This window comes from Sturnira hondurensis, unplaced genomic scaffold (assembly GCF_014824575.4).
Source record: "Sturnira hondurensis isolate 20B ecotype Veracruz unplaced genomic scaffold, ASM1482457v3 Scaffold0004068, whole genome shotgun sequence".
Classification (NCBI taxonomy): Eukaryota; Metazoa; Chordata; class Mammalia; order Chiroptera; family Phyllostomidae; genus Sturnira; species Sturnira hondurensis.
In genome coordinates, this window is record NW_028076699.1 from 4,006,556 (window position 1) to 4,018,989 (window position 12,434).

At 36.6% G+C, this 12,434-nt stretch overlaps 1 protein-coding gene across 2 annotated transcripts in view; it reads left to right on the forward strand.

Annotated features, from left to right (window-relative positions):
- Window positions 1-12,434, forward strand: part of USP24 (ubiquitin specific peptidase 24) — a 135,125-nt gene that overhangs the window by 83,909 nt on the left and 38,782 nt on the right. For both annotated transcript variants that reach the window (XM_037043173.1, XM_037043174.1), the window contains exons 37-41: window positions 1,552-1,622; window positions 2,492-2,652; window positions 8,793-8,854; window positions 9,923-10,114; window positions 11,075-11,192. In XM_037043173.1, the coding sequence (XP_036899068.1) occupies window positions 1,552-1,622; window positions 2,492-2,652; window positions 8,793-8,854; window positions 9,923-10,114; window positions 11,075-11,192 (604 nt within the window). The remainder of the gene's footprint in view (window positions 1-1,551; window positions 1,623-2,491; window positions 2,653-8,792; window positions 8,855-9,922; window positions 10,115-11,074; window positions 11,193-12,434) is intronic.

A 12,434-nucleotide genomic window follows, 5' to 3' on the forward strand; every position in this document is an offset into this window, starting at 1 on the left:
GAGTGTTCCCAACTTAATTATTAGCAATTTTTCTCTGGCCAAAAATCTTGGAGGCATCCTCGATCTCTTTCTTTCACACCCCACTTCTAACTTGTCAGCACATTCTCCTTTAAACTGTACCTGTATTCTACTCCTTCACTATTATTACCCTCTGATCTGCCTTCATCTCTTACTTGGTTCATACCCATGGTGTCCTAACTAATCTCCCTGCTTCTACCCTTGCAGTTTATTGTCCACACAGTCACCAGAGTGGACCTTCTTAAATGTAAGTTAGATCCTATCACTCTGTTTAAAACCTTGCAGTGACTCTTAGTTCACACTGAATAAATCCAAGTCTTTACTGAGGCCTTCAAGGCCTGACACCATCTACCCCCTTGATACCTGTGTGCCTTCACCTTTTCCTGCTCGCCCCCTCACTTTCTGTGCTCAGCCTCCTCGCTGCTCCCCCACTCCAGGCACTCGACTGCCTCATAGCCCTTGCCCTGGCCACTCCGTCTTGCTGGTATGTCCTCCCATCTGTCTATGTGGCGCTCTCTTCTTCATTTCCTACAAGTTTTTATATAATGTCACTTTTTTAGTGAGACATTCTGTGACCTCCTTTTTAAAGAAATCACAGTGCTCCTGTCACCCCAGCACTACCTAAACCCTCACCTTATTTTTGGCTTTATTAGTTTCACTTTATAACACATAATATAATTTATTAACTTGTCATGTTCCTTGTCATCACCCCTCTACAACTAGACTGTAAGCTCCATCAGAACAGAAACTTTGTCCATTTTCTCCCCTACTGAGTTTCCAGCACCAAGACATTGCCTAATGTGTAGTGGGTCCTCAATAAATATTCAGGAATGAAGTCTTAACAGCTCCGCTTTAAAAAATTATGCCAATACATAGGAGCTGTGTTCTTCCCTGTTACTACTGATTCAAACTGCCTCTTATGTAGGATCAGTGATCATTGTGTATTTACTATAACATCCAAATTTGTTATATAAGGTAACCAAAATAAACACGCAGAAAAGGCTATACATTTACGACACATCACAATAGTATCTAAACTAACTCTGGGCAAGAATGCTTTTGAAGGTTTGTATGGGAGGGAGAAGTGTAGTCGTGGCATGCTTTTGATCATACGTTGTGCTTAGTTCAGTTTTCCTACAATTACAGGTATTTTAAACTAAATATGAAAAAAATCACAACTTTCCTTAAGCTATTTTTATCATTTTTAAATTTGCGGTAGGGTATATTTTATAGTCCGTGAGTATTGATAGTTCATCAACACAAGACGCATTTATCCCGTAACCGGTGCGTGTGAGGCATTGTGCTGAAGCGCGGAGGCACAGAGATGCCTGAGACCGAGTCCTGCTCTCGAGCACCTTAGAAAGTCAGCCATGGAGGCAGTTGTTGAAGTTTCCGAATTCAATTCCATGTAGAAGAAGTGAATCGCTGCTATAGTTAAGCTTAAGAAATTATTCAGCATTTTTGAAATTTTGAAAATGCATTGCCTAATTTAATTTTCTCCCTACTCCTAATTCTCCTTATTCTTATTGTTAGCATCTTTCTACAACTTGCCCTGTGTTGCTGATTTTATCATTGATATTCTGCTTGGATCACCAAGTGCTGAGGTAAGGACTAGTTACATTACTTTTTTTTAAGATTTTATGTATTTATTTTTAGAGAGGGGGAAGGAAGGAGAAAGAGAGGGAAACATCAGTGTGTGGTTGCCTTTCACGCACACCCGACTGGGGACCCTGCCAGCAACCTAGGCTCATGCCCCCCTGGGAACCAACCTGGTGACCCTTTGGTTCACAGGCCCATGCTCAATCCACTGAGCTACACCAGCCAGATGGTTACATTATTTTTGAAAATAAAAAACCCTTTGGTCCTATTCTGTCTTTGGCTCTCTGAATTCCTGTGACATTGTACAGAGGACAGAGGAATGACATTTAGTCTGCTCAGAAAGTCATACAAAGGGGCTGTAGGCAACCTGGAGGCAGAGTGACCATTGGGCTATCTGCCCTCCTTTCTATTCCATACTCCACAAAGAGTTTGGAGACCAGTGCTACAATTAATTTGTTTGTTTATTACAAAGAAAATGTTACAGCCAGCATTCAATGCCCTTAGCTGGCAAGGGCAGCTGGCATTAAGCATTAACATGTTGGTCAAAATCAAGACAGATCAACTCAAGCCATGAACTTTCATTTGATTTTATAATTTTCTTACATGACCTTGAAAATAAACTTTTTAAATTTTCATTTATATTAAATTATAAATCTGCTTATTAGAGTAGAATAATAGAATAATTTGGGGAATCAGTTCCCAAAATATACTTGTTTTTAATTCTAATTTATTCAATGTAACCTTTACCATTAATGGGTGGAACACTCAAACTCTTATAGTATCCTTCAAAATGTAGACTAGGAAGGAAAATTATTTTTTAAGCAATCACTAAGTGTTGGTTGGTGGATGTTCTTTGCCACTCATGTAATTTCAGATTCGCCGTGTTGCCTGTGATCAACTGTATACTCTTAGTCAGACAGATACTTCAGCTTATCCAGATGTACAGAAGCCAAATCAGTTTCTTCTGGGCGTGATTCTCACAGCTCAGCTGCCTCTCTGGTCTCCAACTAGTATTATGAGAGGAGTCAATCAGAGGTATGTAATAAAGATGAAGAAGCTCACATTATACAGAAAGAATAATGATTTCTGTACCGCTCCCCTAAAGGTCCACTGTGCATTGTTGAGATGACAAAAGAATTTCACCCTTTCCCTTTTAACATTAGTGCCTGAAAGAGGGCATTTCAGTGTTTTTCCCCGTTCAGGACAACAGAGTTAGAGTAGCACTAGGCTTTCTTCCCCTCTACCACTTCCCAGCTCCCACCTCCTCCTCACTGGCTGGTGAGAACCTGGAACAATTTAAGCCAGATCACTTGTGTAAAGGCCACACTGCTCACGTCCTCTTGTATGTCACTTTCTCGTAACACCACATCTGGATGTAGCTGGGCTACCCAGCTTTCTTTCTTGGTTTTATACATGACCACGTGTGTAAGAAGGCTTGTGACCCAGGCCCACAGAATGACTTGCATTAATCTATTCTGCCTGCCCTGTGTCACCTCTCAACACCAGCCTGCATACAGAGGTGCCTCAGTCTAGGCCCAGGACGGGAGATCCCATGCCGACCTTAAGTTGAAGCTGCTTTCTCCAACTTTCTGCTGCCAGAGCTCAGACTGTGGGGCTTATAGGTGCCACAGAGATTTGTGAAACCTGTATCTACTTTCCTTGTGTATTTGCTTTATATAAATTAAAGCCCTTGAATGGAAGAATTGTTAGCACTAGTCCAAACTCCTAACGTGTAAGCAACTAATCTTGGTTGTTGTTTATTTTAATGTGGTAAAATGTACATAACAAAATTTAACATTTTAACCATTTTTAAATGCACAGTTTGGTGGCATTGACTATATTCACGTTGTACAGCCATCTCCACCATCCATCTGAAGAATTCCTTCGCCTTAAATTGAAACTAGACCCATTAAGAAATCATTAAATAAAAGAATGATAAAATCTGACCCCATAAAAATTAAAATTTTCTATGTGGGAAAACTATAAAGTCAAAAGCCAATTAACAACTGGCTAAATAGATTTATAAAATATATGACAGACAGCAAGCTAATTTTAATAATACATTAAAAAGCTACTATAAATCATTAAACAATGGGTGGGATTTCTTTAAAGATTTGTTAGAATTTTTTTTTACTGTGGCAAAATATACATAAGTACTATTTTAACCATTTTTAGGTACTATAAATCCAGCAACATTAAATAATTATACATTATTGTGCAGCCATCACCACTGTCCATTTTTAAAACTTCTTTTTTATAATCCTAAACTGAAACTGTACCCATTAAAAAAATAATTCTCCGTTAATTCCCTATTCCTCAGAGCCCCTGGAAACTGCCATTCTACTTTCTGTCTCTGTGACCTTTAGTATTCTAGATACCCCATATAAGTGGGATCCTGTCCTTTTGTGTCTGGTTTATTTCACTTAGCCTAATGTTTTTCAGGTTCATCCCTGTTGTAGCATGAGTCTATTTCTTAAATAGAAATGGGTTTCATTTCTATTTAAGACGGAATAATACTTTCTTGAATGTATATGTTACATTTTGTTTACACATTTATCTGTAGATAGATATTTGGGTTGTTTTCACCTTTTAGCTGTTAAGAATAATGCTGTTATGAACATAGGTACACAAATGTCAACTTGAGTTCCTGCTTTCAGTTCCTTTGGGTATATACTCAGAAGTGGAATTTGCTGGATCATGTAGAAATTTTGTGTTTGATTTCTTGAAAATTCCCTTTACTGTTTTCTGCAGTGGCTGTACCACTTTACATTCCTGCCAGAAATGCATAAGCATTTGTTTCTGACAGTAACTGTCCTAATGGGTGTGAAGTGGCATCACATTATGCTTTTGATGTTCATTTCCCTGAAGTTTAGAGATGTTGAATAATCTCATTATGTGCTTATTGGTCATTTGCATATCTTCTTTGAAGAAACATCTATTCAAGTCCTTTTCCCATTTTAAAATTAGATTGTTTTGTTGTTGGTTTGTAGTTCCTGATATATTCTAAATATTAGTCCCTTATTGTATACATGACTTGCAGATATTCCATTATGCGGGGTCTCTTGAGAGTATCCTATGATACACAATTTTTATTTTAATGAAGTCTAGTGCATCTGTTTTTCTCTTGTTGCCTCTGCTTTTGGTATTATATCCAGAAAAACATTGCCAAATCCAGTGTCATGTAGTGTGTCCCCTAAGTTTTCTTCTAAGAGCTTTATATTTTAGCTGTTACATTAAGATCTTTTTAGGTCTTTGATCCATTGATAGTTAACTTTTGTACTTGATGTAAAGTAAGGGTTTAACTTCATTCTTTTTCTTGTGAATAACCAGTTGTCCCAGCACCATTTTTTGAAAAGACTTCTGTTCTCCCATTGAATAGTTTTGATATCCCTATCAAAAATCATTTTTAAAATATTTATTTGCTCTTTGTTTCTCTGTTCTATTGATGTGAATGTGTTTCTGTCAATCCCACACTGTTTTGATTACTATAGTATTATAGTAAGTTTGAAATCAGGAAGTGTGAGACCTCCAGCTTTGTTTTTTCTCAGTATTGTGTAGGCTTCTTGGAGTTGGTCCCCTTGACATTCCATAGGGACTTCAGGATAGGTGTTTCTATTTCTGCAAAAACATCGTTGGGATTTTAATAGGGATTACTTGGAATCTGTAGATTACTTTGGATGTCATTGGTGTCTTAACAAGATTTTGTCTTCCAGTCCATGAATATGAGATATCATTCCATTTATTTATGTCTTTCAGCGTGTTTATAGATTTCAGTGTATAAGTCTTTTGTTTCCTTGGTTAAGTAGATTCCTAAGGATTTTATTCTTTTTGGTACTATTGTAAATGGAATTGTTTTCTTACTTTCTTTTCCTATTGTTTACTGTTGGTGTTTAGAAATGAAACTTTTGTATGTATTGATTTTGTATTCTGCAACCTCAATGAATGTATTAGTTTTAAGTGTGTGTGTGTGTGTGTGTGTGTGTACTCTTTAGGATTATCCATATATAAGATTGTGTCATCTGCCAAGGGGTAATTACTTCATCCTTTCCAGTTTGGATGTCTTTTTTTTCTTTTTTCCTTTTTTAAAATTATTTATTTATTTTTAGAGAGAGGAAGAGAGACATCAGTGTGTGGTTGCCTCTTGTGTGCCCCCCATGGGGGACCTGGCCCACAACCCAGGCATGTGCTCTGACTGGGAATCAAACGGGCTACTCTGGTTCACAGGCTGGTGCTCAATCCACTGAGCCACACCAGCTAGGACTGGATGCCTTTTATTTATTTTTCTTGCCTGATTGCTCTGGCTAGAACTTCCAATACTATGTTAAATAGAAGTAGATACAGCAGGCATCCTTGTTCCTGATCTTAGGGGGAAAGCTTTCATTCTTTAACTATTGAGAATGATGTTGGCTGTGGATTTTTCATATATGGCCTTTATTACATTGTGAGATAGTTTTCTTATGTTCCCAGTTTGTTGAGTGTTTTAGGGGGGGTTTCGGTTTTGTTTTTGTTTTTTTTAATGAAAGGGCATTAAATTTTGTCAGGTTTTTCTCTGTCAGTTAAGGTAATCATGCAAGGTAGGGTTTTTTTCCCCCTTCATTTAATTAATGTAGTGTGTTATATGGATGAATGTTTCATATTTTGAACCATCTTTACATTCCAGTTATCAGTCCCACTGATTCATGGTGTATAATCCTTTAAATATACTGCTGAACTGTGTTTGCTAGTACTTTGTTGAGGATTCAACTATCATGAGGGATATTGGCCTGTAGTTTTCTTTTTCTTTTTTTTATTATATTTTTTAAATTTATTTTAGTGCATTTTTTTACATTACCATTTATCCTTCTTCTACCCTCTTCTATCTCCACCCACAACCCCTCCCCACACTTGTCCATGTTATTTTCTTATGTCTTTGTTGGACTTTGGTGTCAGGTAATACTGGCCTCATAGAGTTAGTGAGTGTTCCCTCTTCAGCAATTTTTAAAGAGTTTCAGAAGAATTAGTATTTATTTTCTTTAAATGTTTACTAGAATTCACCAATGAAGCCATCTGCTCCAAAGTTTTTCTTTTATAGAGGTTTTTTCATTACTGTTATAACCTTCTTAATAATAATCGACCTATTCAGATTTTCTTTCTTCCTGATTCAATCTTGGTAAGTATTATGTTCTAGGAAATTTTCCATTTCATCTAGGTTATTTAATCTTTGGTGTACACTTGCTTCTAGTACAGTTTTATAATTCTTTCTGTAAAATCAGTAATGTCCTTCCTTTTCAGTTTCTAGTAATTTGAGTCTTCTTTTTCTTAGTCATTTAATTGTTCTTTTCAAAAACCCAACTTTTGTTGTATTTTCATTTCATTTGTCACAAGATATTTTCTAATTTCCCTTGTGATTTCTTCTTTAATCCATCATTGACTTTTGTAATACCTATATTTTCTAGTTATAAGATGTATAGTTATCAGAATTTCCTTGAATTTTCTATCAGTTTGCAAGCCTTCGTTATAGAATTAAATATATATCAACCCTTATCTTGTTCTCATGCACTTTCTCACATCTAAATCACTGTTATATATTATTTTGAAACATTTAGTCATCTATTTTAACATTCTAAATTTATAAGTACAGAAGAAGTCAGGGTCTCACGACCAAGATGGAGGTGTGGGTAGATACACTGTGCCTCCTTACACAACCAAAAGGACAACAACAAACTTAGAAACAAAAAAATAACCAGGAAGAAGTCAGGATTTTGGTTTCTAAAATAAGATCACCGAGTTAAAAATTTAGCTAAAGCTTTCAATTATGTTGCAGTTGACCACCAAGATTTAACATGAATAAAATGTTAACTGGGTATTTCTAGTAATCAAATTTCAGAGAAGTTTTCCCTGTTAAAGGCATCTGGATTAAAAGCAGTAGAAACTGTTTTGACCCTTGTGCAATTTTTACTTTAGAATTTCATCTTTTCCTAGTTAAAAGTTTACTAAAACCAGATGACCTTTTTATGATCATGTAAGATAAATGATTCACTAGTTGGAATTTGTGAGTTAATTTTTAAGAAGTAAGCTATTAGGCTTAAACTTGCTGGAAGAGTCAGGTTATTTAATGTAACTAACATTAAGAGTCTGATTTGATATTAGATTTCTGTAAACTTTCGGAAGGAAACAGAAAGCATTAGATGAAATTTTTAACATACCCTCTCAAAGAATCTCTTGAATGTAGAACACTTACTTTTAATGCCCAAGTTTGGTACATGTTTTCCCTAATGGTAATAGTAACAATGATAATAGCAGTTACCATGGGCTGCTATTATCTAGCCATACAGCATGCTAAATTCCTTGCATATATTTGTCATTCAGCCCTCACAGCAGCCAAATGAACTTGACTGTGTTTTTATCCCCACTTTTTTAATAATGATAAATCTTGGTTCAGTGTCTGTTCTCATCATCAGTGCATTCTTGAGCCTTTTGTGTATGTGTGTGTTTATGTGTGCATTGTTATTTCTAATACTGTTATACACACTTTAGAAATTAGGAAACTGAGGGAGCTGAAATAAATTGTCCCTAGACACCTAGCTGTAAATAAGTAGTCGAGCCGGCATTAAAACCAAGGTCCCCTGACTTTAAAACTTGTGTTCTTCACTATTATGATTGCAGCAAAAGCTGCTTTGATCATCCTAGATAAAAGGATGTACTTTTTTTCCTTCTCTTACTCTGCTTTATTTTTCTTCTTAACCTGTATCACCAGCTGAGATATGTATATATGCTTTATTTATTGTCTGTCTTTTTTGTTCTTGGTTCCCCTGAAACAGTTCTAAGCATAGTGCTCAATAAAAATTGGCTGATTTTTAAACAAATGAACATAATCAGTGCACTATATATGTAACCTGGATATATATCAGGTTACATATACTATTTATACTATTATTTTATAGTATAAATTTTATAAATTATAAAAATTTTATAAATTTTATAGCTCTCTTTATACTATTATTCCTATAGTGTCCCTGTATTAGTAAAATCAATAGTGTGCCTCTTGCTAAAATATTGAAGTTGAATGAATGTAAAAGTAGTTATTTTATGCTTAGGAAAAGTCACTTATTCAATTGTTCTATCAACTTACAACCAGGAAAACGCTTTTTGTTTTTAAGTTAGCCTCTTTTTAATAATTGAAATTTGTTTTCTAGACTGTTATCTCAGTGTATGGAGTATTTTGATCTGAGGTGCCAATTATTAGATGATCTGACAAGTAAGTAAATGTTTAATTTGGATGTGGGGGGCTGTTTTGGAGGGAGTGGGAAGAAATAGAAAAGAAAGCCAAATGGACGTTTCTAATTCTGACTTACTTACATCTCAGATATAAATAAGATTATAATTATTATTTGGAGTTGAATTTTATTTTCCTGAAAATAGCATGTAGACCCATGTGCCAGTGTTATATATCCAACCATTATTGTGTTGAGAAGATTTGTTGATTTTAAAGATTGTCAAAGACTTACACTTTAATTACACTGATACAGAACTATTAGGAATAGTCTTTCTAATATAGTCATTTCTGACCATTTTTTAAAGGTTGAGTGTTTAAAGAAAGAGGGACTATCTGTTGAGATATGTTAATAGAAATAGAAGTGAGTGACGGAAGTAGAGACAGGATTCATAGTAGTGCCAGTCCAGCTCTGGCTGACCCTGAAGTATCCCTTTTACCTCCCCATCCGGGACCTTGGTTGCTTGTGGCTTATGCTGCAGTGGAAGTAGAACATGATCATTCCTCTCCATTCCAATCCCAACTTCCAATATGGAATCTTACTTTAAATCCTTGTTTAGAGGGGAAGTGAGATACTTGATACAAAAGATCAGGGTAGTACTCTTGAGTCTGGTGTGTTGTTTGGAAACCTGGACTCTGCTGCTATGCTGTTGACCTCTACCCTTTGCAGAGTCCTGCCCTCTCTCGGCTTAGGTGACACAGCAGGAGCATGGATCTCCCCATGCCCTTTCATCTATTCCTTCCCACCAAACCATGAGCTTCTTTGAAACAGGGATTGCCTCCTTCTTCTTAAATGCCTACCATGTAGCACAGAGGAAGCACTCAACATGTTTGGTTTATGATGGAGGGAGGGAGAGAGGGAATGAATATGCATGAGCCTTCGTAGTCCTGTGGGCAGCAGCTATAGGCTGCTGTTTATTAATGATAGGATTTGAGTGTTTTTTGAGATCAGTGAGGTTAAAGATTGGGGCTTGACTTTGCTTACTTTAATTCAGGACTTTGACTTCATGAAGGGAAACCCTTCTTTCTGAGAAATGGATTTTTTTTCCTTAGCATCAGAAATGGAGCAGTTAAGAATCAGCCCAGCTACCATGCTCGAAGATGAGATTACTTGGCTGGATAACTTTGAACCTAATCGCACAGCTGAATGTGAGACCAGTGAAGCAGACAACATCTTACTGGCAGGGCACTTACGGCTCATTAAGACCCTCCTTTCACTCTGTGGGGCAGAAAAAGAGATGCTGGGTAATTACTGCTTCATCTCATCATGCGACAGCATAGCTCATTTTCACTTATTGCCATAGTATTGTGTGTAAGTGGGAAAGTAAGATAGATGCTAAGTGTTGCATAGAAAATTGACTCTTCAGGCAATAGGAGTTTGTCTGGATCAGTGCCTAACAAATGTAAAGTGCATTTCACCTGTGTCACTACACTACATAGAGGATTTTACAGCGGTCAAGGGGGTTGGAATACATAACTTCTTAATAGCAGTAAAAACTACAATCCAAAATAGGTTTTTCTCTTTTGCTCTCACGTACTTTATAAAATACAATCTATTGTATATCTTACTTCTCTTAAGGGTAATTTTCATCTAGAGAGGCAGCCCCAAACCACCACCCCAGGTGATGGGTGAGTCTCCTGGAGTACACATGTGATTTGTAAAAGCACATTCAGTATTATAATTGTAGTATGAAAACATTAATTATCACTTTCATCATACAAATTGAACTCTATAAAAATCTTCTTGGCTACTGGGGATACATAGAAAAGAGTGATTCTAAACCAGGGTAAGAAGGGAAAATCATTTTTTCCTAATGAAAGCAAGATATTAAAAGTTCAGAACCCTTTATGTGAACTCCCCTGGGCCCAAAGTATGACTTATTCACTCAAACCATCTGCCTTGTGGTGTTTTTGGCATTTGTGCTTCTAAAGTGAAATTTTGACTCCTTTCACTCTGTCGTCAGCTCATAAAGGAAGGTGCCCTAATTTGTCTATCTCTGTACCCTGTCCCCTGGCCCTCCAAGCCATCCCTACTTCTCTGCCCCAAGAGCTTTGCCAAAAACGAAGCATTAGAGTAGACTGAATGCTGTGCTGTTGGGTGGCCTTGGGTGCCTTTGCCTTTGCTGCTCTGGTAGGAAAGTGCAAGACAGGGTCTTTGAATTACAATGTGTTCATCCTCAACATGAATATTATGCTCTATTCCAGGTTCATCACTCATTAAACCATTGTTAGATGACTTCCTTTTCCGAGCTTCTAGAATCATTTTAAATAGTCATTCTCCAGCCGGCAGTGCCGCCATCAGTCAACAGGACTTTCATCCAAAGTATGGAAAACGCACGTTGTGTTCAGTTTGGGTAAAAATCTAATCTGAAACATCAGTCCAAAAAGAGTTTCTTAATTTGGGATTTATCTTCTACTTTGTGAGTGTGCATAGCTTATAAGATATTATCCATTATATTTTAAAAATGCATGTGAAGAGGCTTAGGATAAAGAGCCTGCCTGGCACATAGTAAGTGCTGAGCAAGCATGCTGGTACCATTGTCATCATCAAAATGCAAAAATAAGTAATAATGTGGTCAATTTGGTCAGTAACAAATTCCAAGAGAAACTGAGGTGCTAAGAACATAGTCCAAAGTAAAAGTCATTGGGCTTTGAGTCTTGGGAGTTTCTTCTAGGAGAAAAGTATAGGTGCTGTAGTGAGTGAACCTTGTGATTTGCTGAGTATTGACAGTGTCCTGTCAATTAAAACTGTTAATGATTGATTACCGTGGTAATTTTTAAATCAATTTTTGTATTAGTTTCAATGGGTAGGAATTTGGAAGACCCTTTTGCAATGCTAGCCCTGTTTTGGTGATGTTTATACTCTTAGAGCTAGCAGGAGATTGTTTGCTCTGAATCTAACTTACTTTGTTCTTTTCTCATGAAAACCAGAATTAATTGAGTCATCCTGAAGAAACAGGATTTGGTATTTAACCAGTGAAAAAATTCCCACATAATTTCAGTGGTTAATGAAATGGGCAAGGCATAATAAGCAGTATTTAATGGAATCTTAAGAGGAATCTTGGGTGTGGATATTTCTCTATTTAGAGATCCCTTATAAGCAAAAATCTGTTTTAGGCGATAAACCTTCTTTAGAGCTCTTGGAGTGTCCCTCAGGCTCCAACTTCAGTCTTATCCCTGCCCCAGTCTTGTTCTGGAAGATTTGGTGTTAGCGCCACAGGGGTCTTTTTAAAGCAGTCGAAATATGTGAGTGTATCAATTTTTAGTGATCAGAGAAAATAAATCTTCAGTTGTACTGAAATTTTTATTCATGAATCCTCTTTTATCGTTATTAAAAGTGATCCTCCATCCACAAGGAATTGGTTTTTTTTTAATCATATACAGTGCCTTGCATAGAAAAGGAAACATCTTATCTTCTCTCTCCCCAGTACACTGAATGGTATCCATTTGTCACAATACCTCCCAGCCTTTTCCCACCTAAATCCCAAAGCCAGAAAGAGATTTAAAATACACAGAAACTCTTTTTACAAGTAATAGCATTCTTCCATCACACTAACAACAAAAG